Source organism: Labrus bergylta, chromosome 11, assembly GCF_963930695.1.
Source record: "Labrus bergylta chromosome 11, fLabBer1.1, whole genome shotgun sequence".
Lineage (NCBI taxonomy): Eukaryota > Metazoa > Chordata > Actinopteri > Labriformes > Labridae > Labrus > Labrus bergylta.
Genome location: NC_089205.1, coordinates 26,138,190 through 26,154,731, shown reverse-complemented (window position 1 = coordinate 26,154,731; position 16,542 = coordinate 26,138,190). Strand labels below are relative to the sequence as shown.

The 16,542-nt window shown below is 44.0% G+C and overlaps 1 protein-coding gene across 1 annotated transcript in view; it reads right to left on the bottom strand.

The window, feature by feature from the left end:
• The window catches only part of tyw1 (tRNA-yW synthesizing protein 1 homolog (S. cerevisiae)), a 61,463-nt gene that overhangs the window by 24,994 nt on the left and 19,927 nt on the right, over positions 1-16,542 (bottom strand). The window contains exons 12-13 of the mRNA XM_065960488.1: positions 5,399-5,576; positions 1,541-1,676 (exon numbers count right to left, since the gene is read on the bottom strand). Of these exons, the coding sequence (XP_065816560.1) occupies positions 1,541-1,676; positions 5,399-5,576 (314 nt within the window). The remainder of the gene's footprint in view (positions 1-1,540; positions 1,677-5,398; positions 5,577-16,542) is intronic.

The following is a 16,542-nucleotide window of genomic DNA, read 5'->3' as shown; positions in this document are numbered from 1 at the left end:
GTACCTTTGAGCCCAGTGTATCCCCAGAGATCATTCATACAGAGTTCAAGAGTAATTCTGTAGATTGATGGCTCCTCCTGACTGCCAGACTGTGATGCAGCGTTCAAAATAATGAGATTCTAGGGAGTGTGCAGTGAATGTGCCAGCGGGCCAAAATGTCAATCTGTGGTCCATCTGGACTTTTGTAATGGCAACATGCACATAATTACCAGCAGCATATATCAGTTATGCTCGATGCCTATTACCATCAGTTGTTTGAATGTAGGTTTAACATAAATGATCCGATAGTGAACAGAATGCTAAACAGCATGCGGTGCAGCCTCTGCGTCTACTCAGGCTGGATGAGGATGAGCGCAACAGGAGAGGATCTATGATTATTGAATGTCATGAAAACGGACACAGACTTCACACAGTGCCGAGACAAAATGAGCAACTTGACTTCACAATTTTTTAATATTCCCCCTCCCCCCCCCGCAGTGACCTCACACTGACATTTACTTATCAGCCTGTGGTGAATATGGTGATGTAGAAGCAATCAGAGCGCAGTGATCCATGATCTCGAGCTATGCAGTGAACAACATCTCCAGCGGGGTGCTAATGAAAGTGTCCATTGTCTGCTAAAGCATTAAACAAGAGGAAGTGGACCAATAACAGACAGGTGTAATGGGGGGGGGGGGGGGGCTGTGAGAGACTTCACAGCTCACAGCTTTCTGATGGTTGTTTCATAGGAAGCTCCTCCATTTCCTCCCTTTGGCTTTAAGGAAGCACTAACAGATAGAATCGATTTACACTCTTGTGGCTTGATGCAGCCAGGCTGTGATAATAATCTTCCCCTGCTCAGGAATGTCGGGGAAAAAAAATGTGTGCAAGGTTATTGGATCCATTTTTTTTTTTTAAACTCCTACAGGGCTGAGGCTTAATAGAAATGTACACGTCTGGATGTTTTCATCTACACAGGACGGCAGTGGATAATCAACTCTGATAAAGCAATGCTGCTAAAGTCCCAGGAATCAATCATGAGATCTCTTTCTCCTCTTTAATAAAGTGATGAAGGTGTGAAGGGCTTCTTTGAGTTTATTGGCATCTTGCTGCCATCCTAAAGAATTTGGTCAATGTGGAGGACTCACCGATAAGAGCTCTCTGAGGCCTCAGTCGGTCTACAGGGTTCAGCTGTGTGATAACTTTTGGACTACAATTATCGATCCACACCGCATGTAAACGTAACTTTGAATCAAAGTAGAAGAGCACTTACAAATCCTTTACGCTAGAGATGATGTTTTTATATTTTCATGCAGAATGTTAAAGCAGCATAATCTCATTTGTAAATATTGTTCTTGTAAGCAGGCACGATTTCTTGAATTTCTTTTCATGAACATCTTGTCCTGTTTTTATGGCCCTCAATCTCCATGGTGTGTTTGTTTGTTTGTGAAACTGTACAGTAACACATTCTCACGTCTCTCCTTACACTGTAGTACAGTTTAACATTTTGTTCACAAGCTCAGACAAACAACACAAAACAAACAAAACCAGCTCTGCCTACCTTCTCCCCCAGCGCCCGGAGGCTGTCCAGGAAGCGAGGCCAGAAGTCTTTGAACAGTGGACGGTCGATCTTCTTCAGGCTGTCTTTAGTGCTCGCATCCACACTGACATACAGCTGAGTGACCGGCACCAGAGTCCTGAGAGCGACAGAAAACATGGAGAGAAGTATAAGAATGATCTGATGAGAGAGTTAGAACAAAACTAGTAACCTATCATTCTTTATTTATAAATAAATTCACAAGAAATGTGTGAACTCAAGACATGTGAGCACAAACGAGCAGGTAAAAGACCTAACTCATTGTTATGTTAACTACAAAGACTAAACATGAATCCATCAGGAGCACTAAGCAACACTCAACAAAGTAAAAGTGGTAAGAAAAAGCATCCTTTAGGAGGCAGAACCAGACTCATAATGAACATCTGATGGGACTGTGTTAGGGATGAGGGGGATAGAGGGCGATCCAGAAAGAGTATTTGAAAAAACAAAGAACAGAAAAAAATACTTTTAAATGAAAATAGGTGAGAACCTTTCCCCTCCCTTATACTATTAGATTCACATTATTGAAATTCTGTCAGTTTTCTGAAGCCGATCGTTGAACTATTTCAGTCTGAGACGAGACAGAAACACTCGGGCAGAAAATAGATCTGGGCTTATCTCCACTCTTTATACCTTTCCTCTCCCACCATGATTTAAAGTAGATACATAAATACACCAACAGTAAAGCAAACATGTTATGTAGCTGTGCTAAATGTAACAAATCCAAGGCATGGGCAGATGGAGGGAAAATGAGGGGGGTGGGGGGTGGAGAAGAAGGAAGCTGTGAAAAACTAGGATTACTTCTCATCAATATTAAATTAGGAAAGACATTAACTTATTTGCAAGTAGTTGCCCTCTGGCACAATCTGTAAGAGCAGGGGAACGAACCAGAATAATAATAAACAGAACCAGACGAGTTGGAATAAGTACATCACTGAAACAAAGAGTGTATAACCCTCTCATGTGTCTTTAAATGGATGGAAGCAATAACGTAAACAAAGAGAGGCAGAAATAACCGATATTCTGACTAAGCAATGAGACTAATTCTGCCTGTTTCTGTTGACTCTCTGTAGAGGAAGTTCACAGACCAGGGACTAGAAAAATACAGCAACAGCTCATCTCTGACTCTGACCAGGTGATTCTGGCAGACAGGGGGAGAAAAATAAGTCTGACACCTGCTGTCCTCGCCTGAAACCTGCAGGATCATAATTGAAGACAGACTGTGACAGGCTGGTTTGCTGACATACCCGCTATGTCAGACTCAAGTGTCCTGATGACGGGCTGCAAAGCTGCTGGACAGAGTGGCAGCTCCAGATTCGAGGTCAAAGGACATGTAGAGTGACAGAAACTGAGGTAGACATCTGGACAGAAACTTTCTCACATAGTGCCAGTTGAAGTTTGGAATATTAACGTCTCAGTTATACCTCGTCTGCAATGTGTAACGGGGCACCACCTGATCGCTAGGATGTCTTAGGCTGTTCTATTCAGGAAGGTCAAATGTACAGAGCCTCTACTAACTAGGATCACTTTGACCTGGATGAGACTGGTCTTCCTGACGAACCCTCCTCCTACTCTCAGCATTAAAAGCTGGGACAGTATAACATCCAAACGGTGCGAGCAGAGTCTGAATTGATTAGCTCATCAAAACGAATGGTGAGGAAGAGGATCCATTGCATTACCAGACCCTGATCAAACTACGACTTACAATGCAGATGCTCAAGCCCCAACAATTATCATAATATCATATCGTCATAGAGCTCAAAACATGTCATTCAAATGTTCTCCTTCAGATGTCTTATGGACGCCGTTCCTCCTTTACAGCACAGTAAATATTTGAAGGAAGAATTTTTTCCTTGAGACGATTTTAACTTCGAAAAAAGAATGTTCTTGACATCCACTTGTGGGCATGTTTTGTCAAACCTTACTGGTGTATTAAATGAAGTGCTCAGCAGCTGCCAAACTGCTTCAGAGAATGAGAAAAGCAATCTCGGAAGACGAGCATGACTGGAATTGCACGCGGAAATTGGTGCACCTGTGCTCGTCCAAATTGATGTAATTCAGAGTGAGAAATCCCCTGATTTTCGGTCAGCCATATACCAGAAAATTGTTGTTTTGTCGCAAACAAATCGGCTCCGTTTTCATAGTTTCTGTACAGAAATATTTCACAAGAGCTCCAAATGTCGGAAGTCAGACATCATTTTTTTGTCTATGTGGAAGTGAACTGGTAGAATAAAATGAAAGAACATACTGTTTCATTTTCAACTTTTGAAAATAAACTTTAGGTGTTACAAAAGTTTTCGACAACCAAAAGAGATAAATATATATAAAAAAAAAAGAAGCAAAAACAAACCTCTGTAAACTAACAACATGCATAAAACAAGAGACAGGTTTGTGCAGTGCATGACAGCGTCGACCCTGAAAACACTTTTGACAAGTTCCTCTAACACCTCACACAGTAGTTCTGTGCACTACAGTACATGGGATGAAAGAGTGTTTTCTTTCTTTTATCTCTTTACACAAAGATGTCAGAGAGGTGGATTCAGCTACAGCTGACAGAGTGCTGAGTAGAAGCTCCTGTGTCTGGAAGAACATCAGTCAGTCAGTCCAGGGTTTTCTCCTCAGACACAAAACTTTGACATTCCATGTAGCAAAGGAAGGTGTATGTGAGTTTGAGTGTGAAACTAAACAATCGTGTGCACATAAAGCAACCTGAGGTCATAGTGTCTTTCATTAATGTGTCATTGAGTTGGTGTAAATGCATCAGGTAAGGGAAAGGCCTGTGTTTGTAAGAACTGGTTCAATGAACTCAAAGAATGGGTTACCTGAACTCTCAGCTCATATACGCTTTGATTTTTAACCCAATATTACATCCCAGCAGGTCACAGGGAAGTTAACTTGAAGACAGCTGAAATAAGAGGATGCAGAATCACTGGAGCTGGGGCAGGTGTAGCTCCATCAGTGGGGACTTGGGTCACTGGTTCATGTCCCAGTACAGACCAATAATGGAATTGAATTGGTTGCTACAAAAGGGGCCAGTTATCCTCCTGGGCATGGCCGCTGTAGCCCTTGATCAAGGCACCAAAGCACCAAACTGCACAGGGCGCCCGTCTCTGTGCAGCCGCCACCTTCTGACATCTCTCCATTACTGCATGTCCTTTCTGTGTGTGCAGCAGCATGTCTCTCAATAACAGAGGGGAGCGTTGAAAAGTCACTGGGGGATCAACAGAGTTTGTAAAATGGCATCTTTTTCTTTAACTTTGTGGTAAATGCTCTTTTTTTTTTTTTTTTTTAAAGATATTTCACAATCACTTTGGTTCACTAGATGTTTGTTTGTTGACAGCAGCTGGTCAGAGAGTCACAGCATGTTTCAGAACTAAATTCAAACATCACTGGTCCTTAATGCCCTCTACAGTTCTTGTAGAGGTTTAGACAAGCCCGCCTCTGTAACGTCTGAAACCGTCCAGAAATGAGGCAATATTTGATCATTTATTGCTGATTTTGTATCTTTTGATGACGACAAACAACTCTGTTCGACATCACTTACTGCTTCCTCCTCGTTAAAAGAGGACACACAGCTCTTGTGATTGTGCCAACTGAAACCTTTGATCCTTTGTAAACAATATTAAGAAGACACACTCATGCTCCCTGCTTTCTAATTTATTCCACCAGACTTCAAAGACAACAGCTTGCTGAGGCAGGAAATACAAATATACAACAAAAACATGGGGTAATAAGCCAAAACAGATTGGCTGGATATTTTGGGAGCAGCAAGAAGTAAATAGTAACAAACCTGCAGGCTGTGTGTGTTTGTTTTGCCCTTACCTGATTTCCTGTGGGAACTGTGCGTTGGTGACCAGGAAACTGGAGATATTGTGGGAGTGGAGGAGGCGGATGAAGGTGTTGATTTCAGGATACATGATTGGCTCACCCACCAGGGAGAGGGCGCAGTGCTTGACTTTCAAACCCTCCTCATACCGCTCAGGCTTCACTCCTGGGACACCTGGAGGGAGGGAGAGGTGTTGATTTAATCAATGTCTCCCATACATGAGAGGACGGGGGGCTCACATGTCGATGCATACATTTCAACACTGCAAAGACCAGAGGAGGTCAAAGTCAGTAATTAAACAAAACCAAAGGAGAGGAGAGGAGAGAGGAGAGAGGAGAGAGGAGAGAAGAGGAGAGAAGAGAAGAGAAGAGAAGAGAAGAGAAGAGAAGAGAAGAGAAGAGGGGAGGAGAGGAGGGAGAGTAGAGGAGAGGAGAGAAGAGGAGAGGAGGGAGAGTAGAGAGGAGAGGAGAGAGAGTAGAGTAGAGGTTTTGGTTTTCAAAATACCTTTTATTTTACCACTACCTGGAGAAAATTATAACACTGTCACATCATCACTCAGATCAAGAGAAGGAAATAAATAAATAAATAAAAAATAAAACATAAAACAAAACAAGTGCAACAAAAATCACAACATCAACAAAAACAACATTTACTGCATCAAAAATGAATAATCAGCTCTCCATCCCCACCCACAGAGCACAAAGCTTCTTCCACAGCCCATACACTATTAAAGTCTTGCACATTGTCCATCATTTGATAATAGGCAAATTCTACCTTCAGTCTGGCCTTCAAAAGTCCCTCCAGAACCAGCACCGGTTCCACACAGCCAGTACCCTGAGCTCGGTTCTTGCGTGTAAGCCAAATGGCCAACTTAGCCGAGCCAGATAAAAAGTTCATCAGTGTATGTACAGTCTTTTTCTTTGCAGAATACTTTGGCCCAAAAACAAACACTGCATAAGAGAAATCCTCCCCGAGAGCTTCAAACAAGCTTTTCATAAGGACAAACAAGAGTGAGAGCCTGGGACACTCAACAAACAGATGAGACAAAGTTTCAGTTAGTAAACAAAACAAACACTCCTCTCCCACCCCTGGATCAATGTGCGCTCTGTATCTGTTCGTGGCTATAACCCCATGCACAACTCTCCACTGGAGATCTGCTGTTCTCTTCTCAACAGGCAGCTTGTACAGGGACCGCCAGCTGCCTTTCGGGGAAACCTCCGGGCCAAAAAACTCGATCCACCTCGACTCTTTCACTCCCGACAGACCACGAAGATGTAGGACCTTAACACAGGACTGATAGAGTGCCTTTTTCCCTGCATCCTGGAACTTTCCCAGAACAGGAGTACTAAAGGACAGCAGCCCACCTCCTCTTTCCTGCCACTCCCCGACATCTGGGGTAACAGACAAAGATGGGAAGCTGTATTCGCCCTCTTCACTCCACTGCTCACACAGATTCTCAATGTTTAGAAATGTCACAAGTTTTACTGGAAGTGCAGCAAAGACTTCCTCCACCACTCTTTCCACCACCCGGCTGGAGGTGATATTGGTCCTTTCTTTGAGGGCGTCCAGGGTCAGTCTTACCAGGTGACCCAGTTTTGTGCAGCCTGCCTCTCTGAAACTGGCCCGGAGACTGGCTGACTGCAAAGTTGGAGTCCTTATGAAATCATTAAAAAATAACGGTTCCTCAAAGATCCACATTCCCAGACTCTCAGTTTTTTCCCTTTTGAATGTGTACATTTTCCATGCCTGCATTACAGACATATAAAAGGATGTTAATCCAGTGAGATCCACCTCCTCAAGCTTTAACAGAAAGAGCTGCTTAGTGTACCCCAGCCGTCCAGCTCTCCTCAGCAGCAGTCGAGCGATGTCCATCCAGCTGGGACCACAAGTGAAAAGGAGTCTCTGTGCAGTCTGGAGTCTGAATGAGGCAATTTTTGACTGAATGTCTATAAGTCCATGTCCCCCTTCAGCCACCGGCAGGTAGAGGACTGCCGCCTGAACCCAGTGTTTGCCTGACCAGAAGAAGTCCAGGATGGCCCTTTGAATGTCCTCCACCAGCCCTCTTGGAGGTGTCAAAGCCACAAGTCTGTGCCAGAGAGTCGAGGCAACCAAGTTATTGACCACCAGAACTCTTCCCCTATACGACAACTGGGGTAGCAACCATTTCCATTTAGACAACCGAGCGCACACTTTCTCCCTAACTCCCTCCCAGTTTTTACTTTTAAAGCCCTCGGTACCCAAATAAACCCCCAACACCTTCAACCCCTCCCTCCCCCACTCAAGTCCACCCGGCAGACTGGGCACTGCCTGGTCCCTCCACTCTCCCACCAGTAAGGCACCACTTTTTTCCCAGTTCACCCGTGCAGCTGTTGCCCTTTCATACAGGGACAGGGTGTCCCGCAGACACCGAACGTCCCCCTGATTGGAGATGAAGATGTTTACATCATCAGCATAGGCAGAAATTGTAGGGGGACATTCAATGCTACAGGCCGCGGGCAAAGAAAGCCCGCTGAGCCGGTCCCTCAACCTGCACAGCAAGGGCTCAATAGCCAAGCTGTACAGCTGGCCGGAGATGGGACAACCTTGTCTGATCCCTCGCCGTACAGGGATTGGCCGACTCAACCCCGCCCCCATCTTCACCAAACACTGTGCATCCTGATACAACAAACCAACTAATGACACAAAACCATCCCCAAAACCAAAAGACCTCAGTGCAGAAAACAAATACGAGTGATCCACCCTGTCAAACGCCTTCTCTTGATCCAGAGACACAATGCCAACATTTAGATTATAGATTTTACACACATCAATGACATCTCTGATAAGAAAAACATTATCCATGATTGTCCGGTCTGGAACACAGTAACTCTGGTCTTTATGGACCACACTTCCCAGAACGTCCTTTAGTCTGTTCGATAAAGCTCTGGAGAGGATCTTGTAGTCCGCACAAAGCAAAGCAACCGGCCTCCAGTTTTTTAACAATGCCAGGTCACCTTTCTTGGGGAGCAAGGAAAGAACTGCTCTCTTACAAGAACCAGGAAGAGACCCGGTCCTGCAACACTCCATTAAAACACTATGCAGGTCAGACCCAAGAATATTCCAGAACCTCTTAAAAAAGTCTGTGGACAACCCATCTATTCCAGGTGCTCTTCCTGTTGCCATCTGAGTGACAGCAGCAGTGAGCTCCTCCAGAGACAGCTCCCCTTCCAGAAGAGACCTCTCCTCCACACTGAGCTGAGGGAGACCCTCCAGGAGCTCCCTGCGACACTCCTGGCTGCAACTCTCTGCTCCAAACAGATCCTCATAGAACTGCATGGCGTGACTGCTCATTTCCTTTGGATCAGCTGTTATTCGACCTCCTGGCAGTTTCAGACAAGTCAGCAGCTTTTTTTGAGCCACAGATCTCTCAAGATTGAAAAAGAAAGACGTTGGGGCATCCATGTCTTTGAGTTGAAGGAAACGACTCCGCACAAGAGCTCCCTTCACCCTCTCCTGCAGGAAAGAGCTCAACTCCATACGTTTCTCCTTCAGCAGGGTACCAGTGGTGGGATCCACACTCCCATTTAACCCCTCCTCAAGGTTCTTAATGTTGTCCTCAAGATTTTTAATGACTGTTTTTAATCTAGCAGAAGAGTGTGACGTGTACTGCTGACAAAAAACACGAATCTGAGCTTTACCAACCTCCCACCAAAGCTTCAAAGAATCAAACTCAACTTTTCTTAATTGCCACTGATCCCAAAAACACCCAAAGTTTTTACAGAAAACATTGTCCAGTAGAAGCTTGTTATTAAAATGCCAGAAGGACTTAGCCCTTTCACCTGGTGAAATAATCAGCTCCACACTAACAAAATGGTGATCAGTGAAGCCGACAGGCAGAATATTACAATGAATTAATCTGGGGTTGAGAGTTCTGGAGATGTAAACCCTGTCCAGTCTAGCTGCACACACCCTGTTACTGTTCACCCTGACCCATGTATACTGTCTGGATTGTGGATGTTTCACTCTAAATGTGTCCAACAAATCCAGGTGAGAGATGACAGTGTTTAAAGTCTGGGATGAATGTGGATGTGGCTCCTCTCCTATTCTATCCACGGTGAAATCAAGTGTGCAGTTAAAATCACCACCAAGAATGATCTGATCCTGATTATAGATCACTAACTCCTTTTGGAGGCGGGTATAGAAAGCTACCCTTTCAGCTCCATTATTTGGAGCATAAATATTAGTGAAGCAGAAAACAGTGTCCTCTATTTCTGCTCTTACAATTAAAAGCCTTCCCTTTACAATTTCAGCACAAGAGACGATCTTTACATTTGCAGATGCTCTAAACAAAATGGCTACTCCTGCACTAAAGTTGGTGCCATGGCTAAGGTAGTTAGAGCCCTCCCACCATAAACCCCAATCTGTCTCATCTGATGGTGTGGTATGAGTCTCTTGTAAAAACAAGATATCAATGTTTTTCTGAGTTGAGATCTCAGAGATAAGGCCCCTTTTCTGTCTGTCTCTCCCACCATTAATGTTAAGAGATCCTATCTTAAGACTCCTCATAGAAAGATCAGAGAGAAAGAACAGATAAGTAGACACAAACAGGGAGCAGTAGAAGAAGAAAAACACCTTGTGATGCATGATCATTTCTTTGTCTTCTTCACACTCTTACGTCCAACTTTCCTCAGTGCGGTGATGTGCTTTTTAAGACGGAACCGTTTTTTTGCGTCCAGGAGGTCAAACCCAACCTGTCTTTTCAGTATGCTGACTGACTTTATGAACTTTTCAGTATCACTAAAGTAGTCACTGATTTTTACTGATTTGTTGTACGTTTCATCCATAAATTGATTGATTGACTCTAAAGAATAAAGACCAGAGCCACTATTTGGCAAATCAGCAATGGATGCATTGTCTGACTCATAATCTTCATCCATGTCCTCTCCTTCACCTGATGCCTGGCTACAACACACTGTCTTACCTTCCTTCAATGAAACATCTACAACTGCAGAACTTGTGGAATCTTCAGTTTTATCATTATCTACAGTCTGTGATTTTTCTGTAGCCTGAGAGCTGGTCGAAGCCACTTCTACCTCAGCCACGGCCTCAGCACAAGGCGCAGGCGCGGACGCGGCCTCTGCCGCAGGCACGGACGCGGACGCGGCCGCGGCCTCCGCCCCAGGCACGGGCACGGACGCGGCCCCCGTCCCAGGCACGGACGCGGACGCGGCCTCCGCCCCAGGCCCGGGCGCGGACGCGGCCCCCGCCACATGCGCCACACTAACAGAGCCGCCCGCGTCAGCGGCAGCACTAGCCGCCTCCTGCTGTCTGTGCGGACACGCAAAACGTTTGTGTCCCACATCACCACACTCAAAACACTTCAGTTGTCCCGAGCTCGCATACACCATATAAGAAGCGTCACCGTGTTTCACTCTAAAGGAAACCTCCAGAGTCTGTGTGGGCGAATCCAAAAACATGAACACCTGACGCCGCAAAGATTGAACATGTTTCAGTTTGGGATCTTTACACCCCAGACTCACAGTTTTGAAACCACTCGCAAACTTCCCAAACCTGCGGAGTTCGTTCTCTAACAAGTTGTTAGAAATAAACGGCGGAACACCGGATACGGTGATCCGCGTAGAGGGAACCGACAACGGGGAAACCTGCACAAACAAATCCCTAATGAACACACCACTCTCAATCAGCTGATACACAAGAGGCTCACTCTTCAGAAAAACAACCACAGCCTTGTTCATTCGGGATGCATACAAGAGTTTATCATGGCCTACCTGTTCACCTGCAGCTAACAGAACCTCCTCCACGGTGACAGTACCGTTCGGAGGGACTATCCGAACTCCCTGTCGGAGAGTCGGAGGTGGCGTCTCAGCAGACGCCATTCCTCCCTCCAACCCCTCCAACGATCTGTCTTACACAGCCAACAACACTCAATACAAATATGAAAACAATCTGACCTGATCGTGCACTTTGAAAACAGTAGAAAGGATAGCAAACAATTCAATCTCCGCGCCACTCGCAACACCACCACCGTCACTCACACTCACACTCACCGGAAACCGGAAACGGAAACGGAGAGGAGAGGAGAAGAGGAGAAGAGGAAAAGTGGAGAAGAGGAGAATAGGAGAAGAGAAGAGAAGAGAAGAGGAGAGGAGAGGAGAGAGGAGAGGAGAGAAGAGAAGAGAAGAGGAGGGAGAGTAGAGGAGAGGAGAGAAGAGGAGAGAAGAGGAGAGGAGAGGAGAGGAGGGAGAGTAGAGAGGAGAGGAGAGAGAGTAGAGTAGAGTAGAGAGGAGAGGAGAGAGGAGAGAGGAGAGAGGAGAGAGGAGAGAAGAGAAGAGAGGAGAGAGAGTAGAGGAGAGAGAGTAGATAGAGTAGAGGAGAGAGGAGAGAGGAGAGAGGAGAGAGGAGAGGAAAGAAAAGAAGAGGAGAGAAGAGAAGACGGGAGGAGAGGAGGGAGAGTAGAGAGGAGAGGAGAGAGAGTAGAGTAGAGAGGAGAGAGAGTAGAGGAGAGAGAGTAGAGAGAGTAGAGGAGAGAGGAGAGAGGAGAGGAAAGAAAAGAAGAGGAGAGAAGAGAAGACGGGAGGAGAGGAGCGAGAGTAGAGTAGAGAGGAGAGGAGAGGAGAGGAGAGAGAGTGAGAGGAGAGAGAGAGAGAGAGGAGAAGAGAGGAGAGGAGAAGAGAGGAGAGGAGAGGAGAGGAGAGGAGAGTGGAGTTAAAAGTTTCAGCTCAGGGAGTCGGGCACAGAGCCCAGTCTCTCTTCCACCCTCTCTCTCTTTTTTCCCCCTTGGACTAAATCTCTGTGAATCCACCGGCAGAGACCAAAGGGTCTGTAAAGATATGCTCAGCTTAGGGAGAAAATGAGGAGGAAATGTTGTAAAAACTTTATTGGCTGTTGCTATAAAACTTTAAGATGACTAAATCAAATATAAGGCAACATCTAATTCAGATTAAAAGTTTAACTGGAGCATTAAACACAGGACAAATCTCTGCCATGGGCATCAAATGTCGCCGTTAATCGGCTTGATTACCTCACCTGATGAAATGACTTTAATATGAGAAATAAAGTCTCAATTTCCATTAGTTATAGTTAATGACTATCCCACTGAGGACACATTTAGATCACGGCCATTGGCTTCATAATTTAGTGAGAGGGTTAATAACCCAGCAGAGACACGGCACTGGAAAGGACTGGGAGATGTGGTGCAAGTGTTTATTTGAATATGTAGATATTACCATCTGTGATTTGAAGGTGTATCTTTGTGAATTTGTCAGTCGGGGATTTGAAGGTAAGGGAACTTAAAAGTAGCAGCATCATGTAAGCCTGCATCCTGCTGACAGACTAAAGTATTAAACGCTGAACGACAAGCCAAGACTGAGATGGAGGCAGCAAGTAAACAAATAAAAAAAGCTTGGGGGGTGGGGGGGGGGGGGGGTTCAGACACTGTCATGGGGATTTAATGTAATACTGCTATAGCTCCAGCAGATGCCATTTAATTTAAGAGTACGTGCAGTGAATGTTAAGCCAAGCAAATGTTGGACTGCTGCCTTCAGATGCCGTTTAAAACTTTCTATGAACCATCGATACATTAGCAACATTTTCTAACTCAAGCGATGGATACTGTGTTACCTTTCAAGGACACGTTACATCTCTCAAAGCGGCTGCAAACACAGCAGACGACCAAAATGTCCCCGAGGAGAAATACCACTTAACTCTGTTCCTAACTACGGTCTGAGGAGGACGCTGCCTGTGTGTTAAGTCAAGTGTGTGAAACCTCATTAAAAGCACACATATCGTAGGGGGTAAGTAACGGAGAGCTGACATCCTCTCCTCCCTCTGAGATCCTCTGAGGGATGGACCGTCTCTGTCTGAAGAGGATCTCTCAGAGTGTCATCTCGGACTCGGAGCTCTAATCCAAGCTTGTAATGATGGATGCTGAATTATAAGCTTCAGAATTGATTCAAGGGAATAAAACGAGGACATACTGAAGGTAAATGTGCAGAGTAGAAATACAGTATGCATGATTGAGCTGAGTCCTTTTTCAAAAATTTAAAATCCTGCGCTGTCGTGGCTAAAAGAATCACAGAACATGATATTTTATTCATGCAGTGACTTAGCAGCAACAATAAGAACATTAACAATTTACTTCTTGACATGTAAATGTAGAGTCAGATCAGATCTCATGGGGATTTTAGCAAACTGCATTAACTCATGCAGGACAATCATAACCCCTTAAAGTGCAACGTAAACAAGAACTTTATTATCTGACAAAAGCATCCCTTCATTTGATTGACCCTGAGCTTGATCCTCATGTTGTGATTCCTCTTTCTGTTCCTTCAGTCTCCACAAAGTCACTTATAAGAGAAGGAAGGCTAAAAAAAAACCATATATTTCATAACCATGTATTCACATGTAAAGGATGACTAATGATTTGTCATTATAAACTGCTGGAAGATGTTTAAACTTCTTTTCTCTGAGACCTTTTAGGCAGGAGATCATCCAAGAAGTGAGACCAGAAAGGGACCTGTTGAATCACACAGTGGATTTAAAGAGGCATTGTCTGGCTGCTTCATCATGCCAGACATTATAAATGTGTCACTGTCAACTGTAAATGGAGTTGAAGGCTGCCTGATGTGATTTAACAGTGGGACTGGAAAGAGAATTATGGATGACAATGTGGGCCTGCACTTTGCTCTATTATGTTTCGAATTAGAATTGCAAAGTTTGGCTTTGTTGAAGCATCTGAAAATGAAATAGTCTTTATTTTCTGCACTAAATATCACAACTATAATCCATTTTTGTAACAAGCGTACATTGTTTTACCCTTTAGTAAGTGAACAAAGAAGCAGCTTAGTGTCAACACAAGCTTATGTGTGCTTTTGTTCCATTTTAATCACATCAGGAAATGACATTGCCATGATGACATGCATTAAAATACATCATGAATGACTGCTCTGAGAAGGATATTAGCTATAAAGCAGCCCTTTGAAGAGGATATGTCTCCAAAGCTTTTAGCATTTGGCATCTCTATAATTTCCTGAGTGTTATTGCTTCTCTGTTTTATAATGGGAACAGCAGTAGCTTTGAGGTTAGAGAGGAAGCCTTTTAACTGGAAGGTCTCCGGATCAAGCCGACACTTCAGAGCACTCTGACTGGTAAAAAAAAAGTCATCTCTGAGTGTTATCAGTGTAAGAGAGATGTTGTGTATTTGAATATGTATAAGAGGGTGCATTACAGTTGATCATTTGAACACAGGCCACAGCCAAAGATCCCGACAGAAGGAGTTGATGTTGGTGTCTGTTTAAGGGACAGTTTGGCAAACAGAGGTTGAGTTTGAGGGGGAAGAGCTTCAGGTGTGTTTGAGTGTTTGTTTGTGCCATCGGGGCTCTGCAGGCTAAATCAGTCCCAACGGGTTGCACAGCCACAGTCATGCTACAGAAACCAAAAGTTAACCTCGCAGTCTATCTGGGAAATAATGAACAAAATAAGAACAGTGAAGGGCGAGATGTCACCAAGGTGAGTCTGGAGTGAAGGATACAACACGTACGACAAAGAGAACTGTATCGATGCCGTCTTTGTGTGGTTGTTATTTTCTCACCTTTAAAATATGGTGATAAAACATCAGTGACCTTTTCTACAGGTCACAACTAAAAGACAAAATGCTTGAAAACAATCAGTTTTAAAAACAATCCATCCTGTGCCGAAATGATCAGTCAACTGAAGATTGATGAAATTCAAGGCAAAGAAACTCGACGTCTGCATGTAACTGGTTGTTAAGTCTGAGTATCAGCTGTTTTTATATTAAAGGGGACATATTATGAAAAAAAAAAAACTTTGACTGTGTTTTTGAACATATATTTGGGTAACCTGAGTGTCTACTGACCCACAACATGTGAAATAAACCCATCCAGTCCTTTGTTTGTGGTCTGCATAAGTCTTACAACACAGAGAAAAATGCTCCATTTAACAATTGCTCTCCTTGTGATGTCACAGTGGGATTCTGGTATAAGAATTACCCTCCCTTCCCCTGGCATCTCCACCCATGGACTCCACCCCCAGCCAAGAACAAAACTTTTGGGCAGGTTGGCCATTTTTATTCTCGCTACAGAGGAGTGATGTCTACGGGGAAAACTCAGGGGAACTCATTGAATTTAAAGAGACACACACACCAAAACGGAGCGTTCTGAGAGAGCTGGTTTATACAGGGTCACAAACCTCCTCTGGTGCTTGATTCATGTTATATTTTGACCAAAACACAGCACAGATGTTTCATTTACACCACAGGGGGACTGTTTGAAAAGGTGGAAAAGGGGGATAATATGTCCTCTTTAAAGATTAAAGACGCTTGAATGTATTTGGCTTTAGAACTGTTTGTCAATCATTGCAAACCTCGATAACAGATTAATTTATTACCAACTTTATAAATTGGAGTGAAGTAAACTATCTGGATTACAAACTTCTCTCTTATCTAGACTGGTTTCCTTCTATGGATGTCTGATAATATGTCACTTCACTGTTTTACAACATTTCAAAGAAAGTCTGCTCAGCTAATACTCAAAGGATGATCAGCTAGTTCTGTTTGGACTGTTTAAGCTCTGGCCCTCTAAAAAGCAATCCTCAGGCAACGCTGACTGCAGCCAGACAAAAAAAAAAAAAAAAAAAGTCCCTCATGCCAAAAGTGGTGGTAGTGCAGGATCTATAAATGGAGCCCTTTCTGCCTCAGCCCAAACAAAGGCTTAGTGATGCATTTATATTAAAAAACTTTTACATAGTTTAAATCCAATTCAGTCGTCGATCCCTAAGTGAGTTTATGACTCAAATATTGACTTGTTTGGAGAAAATACGAGTGAAGTTGCGACAAGTGCGACACAAAGGAGCTGTCAGATCGGGGAACTGAGTGTGTGTGTGAGTGTGTGTGTGTGAGTCTGTGTTTTGAGAAATGATTTATGAGGTAGCATAGAGAGAGTGTGACAATTAGCAGACATAACATTTGGTTTTGATATTCAATGCTTCATTGCACATGGGGCTCATAAGAGGTTAGAAGCAGTAAATTGAAACTAGTAAGGAGACAGAGTGTGCAGTGTGCTGTGTCTGTGTCTGTGTTGATTTTCTTCAGGGAGGATTCACTCGTATGCCAAACAGACTGATG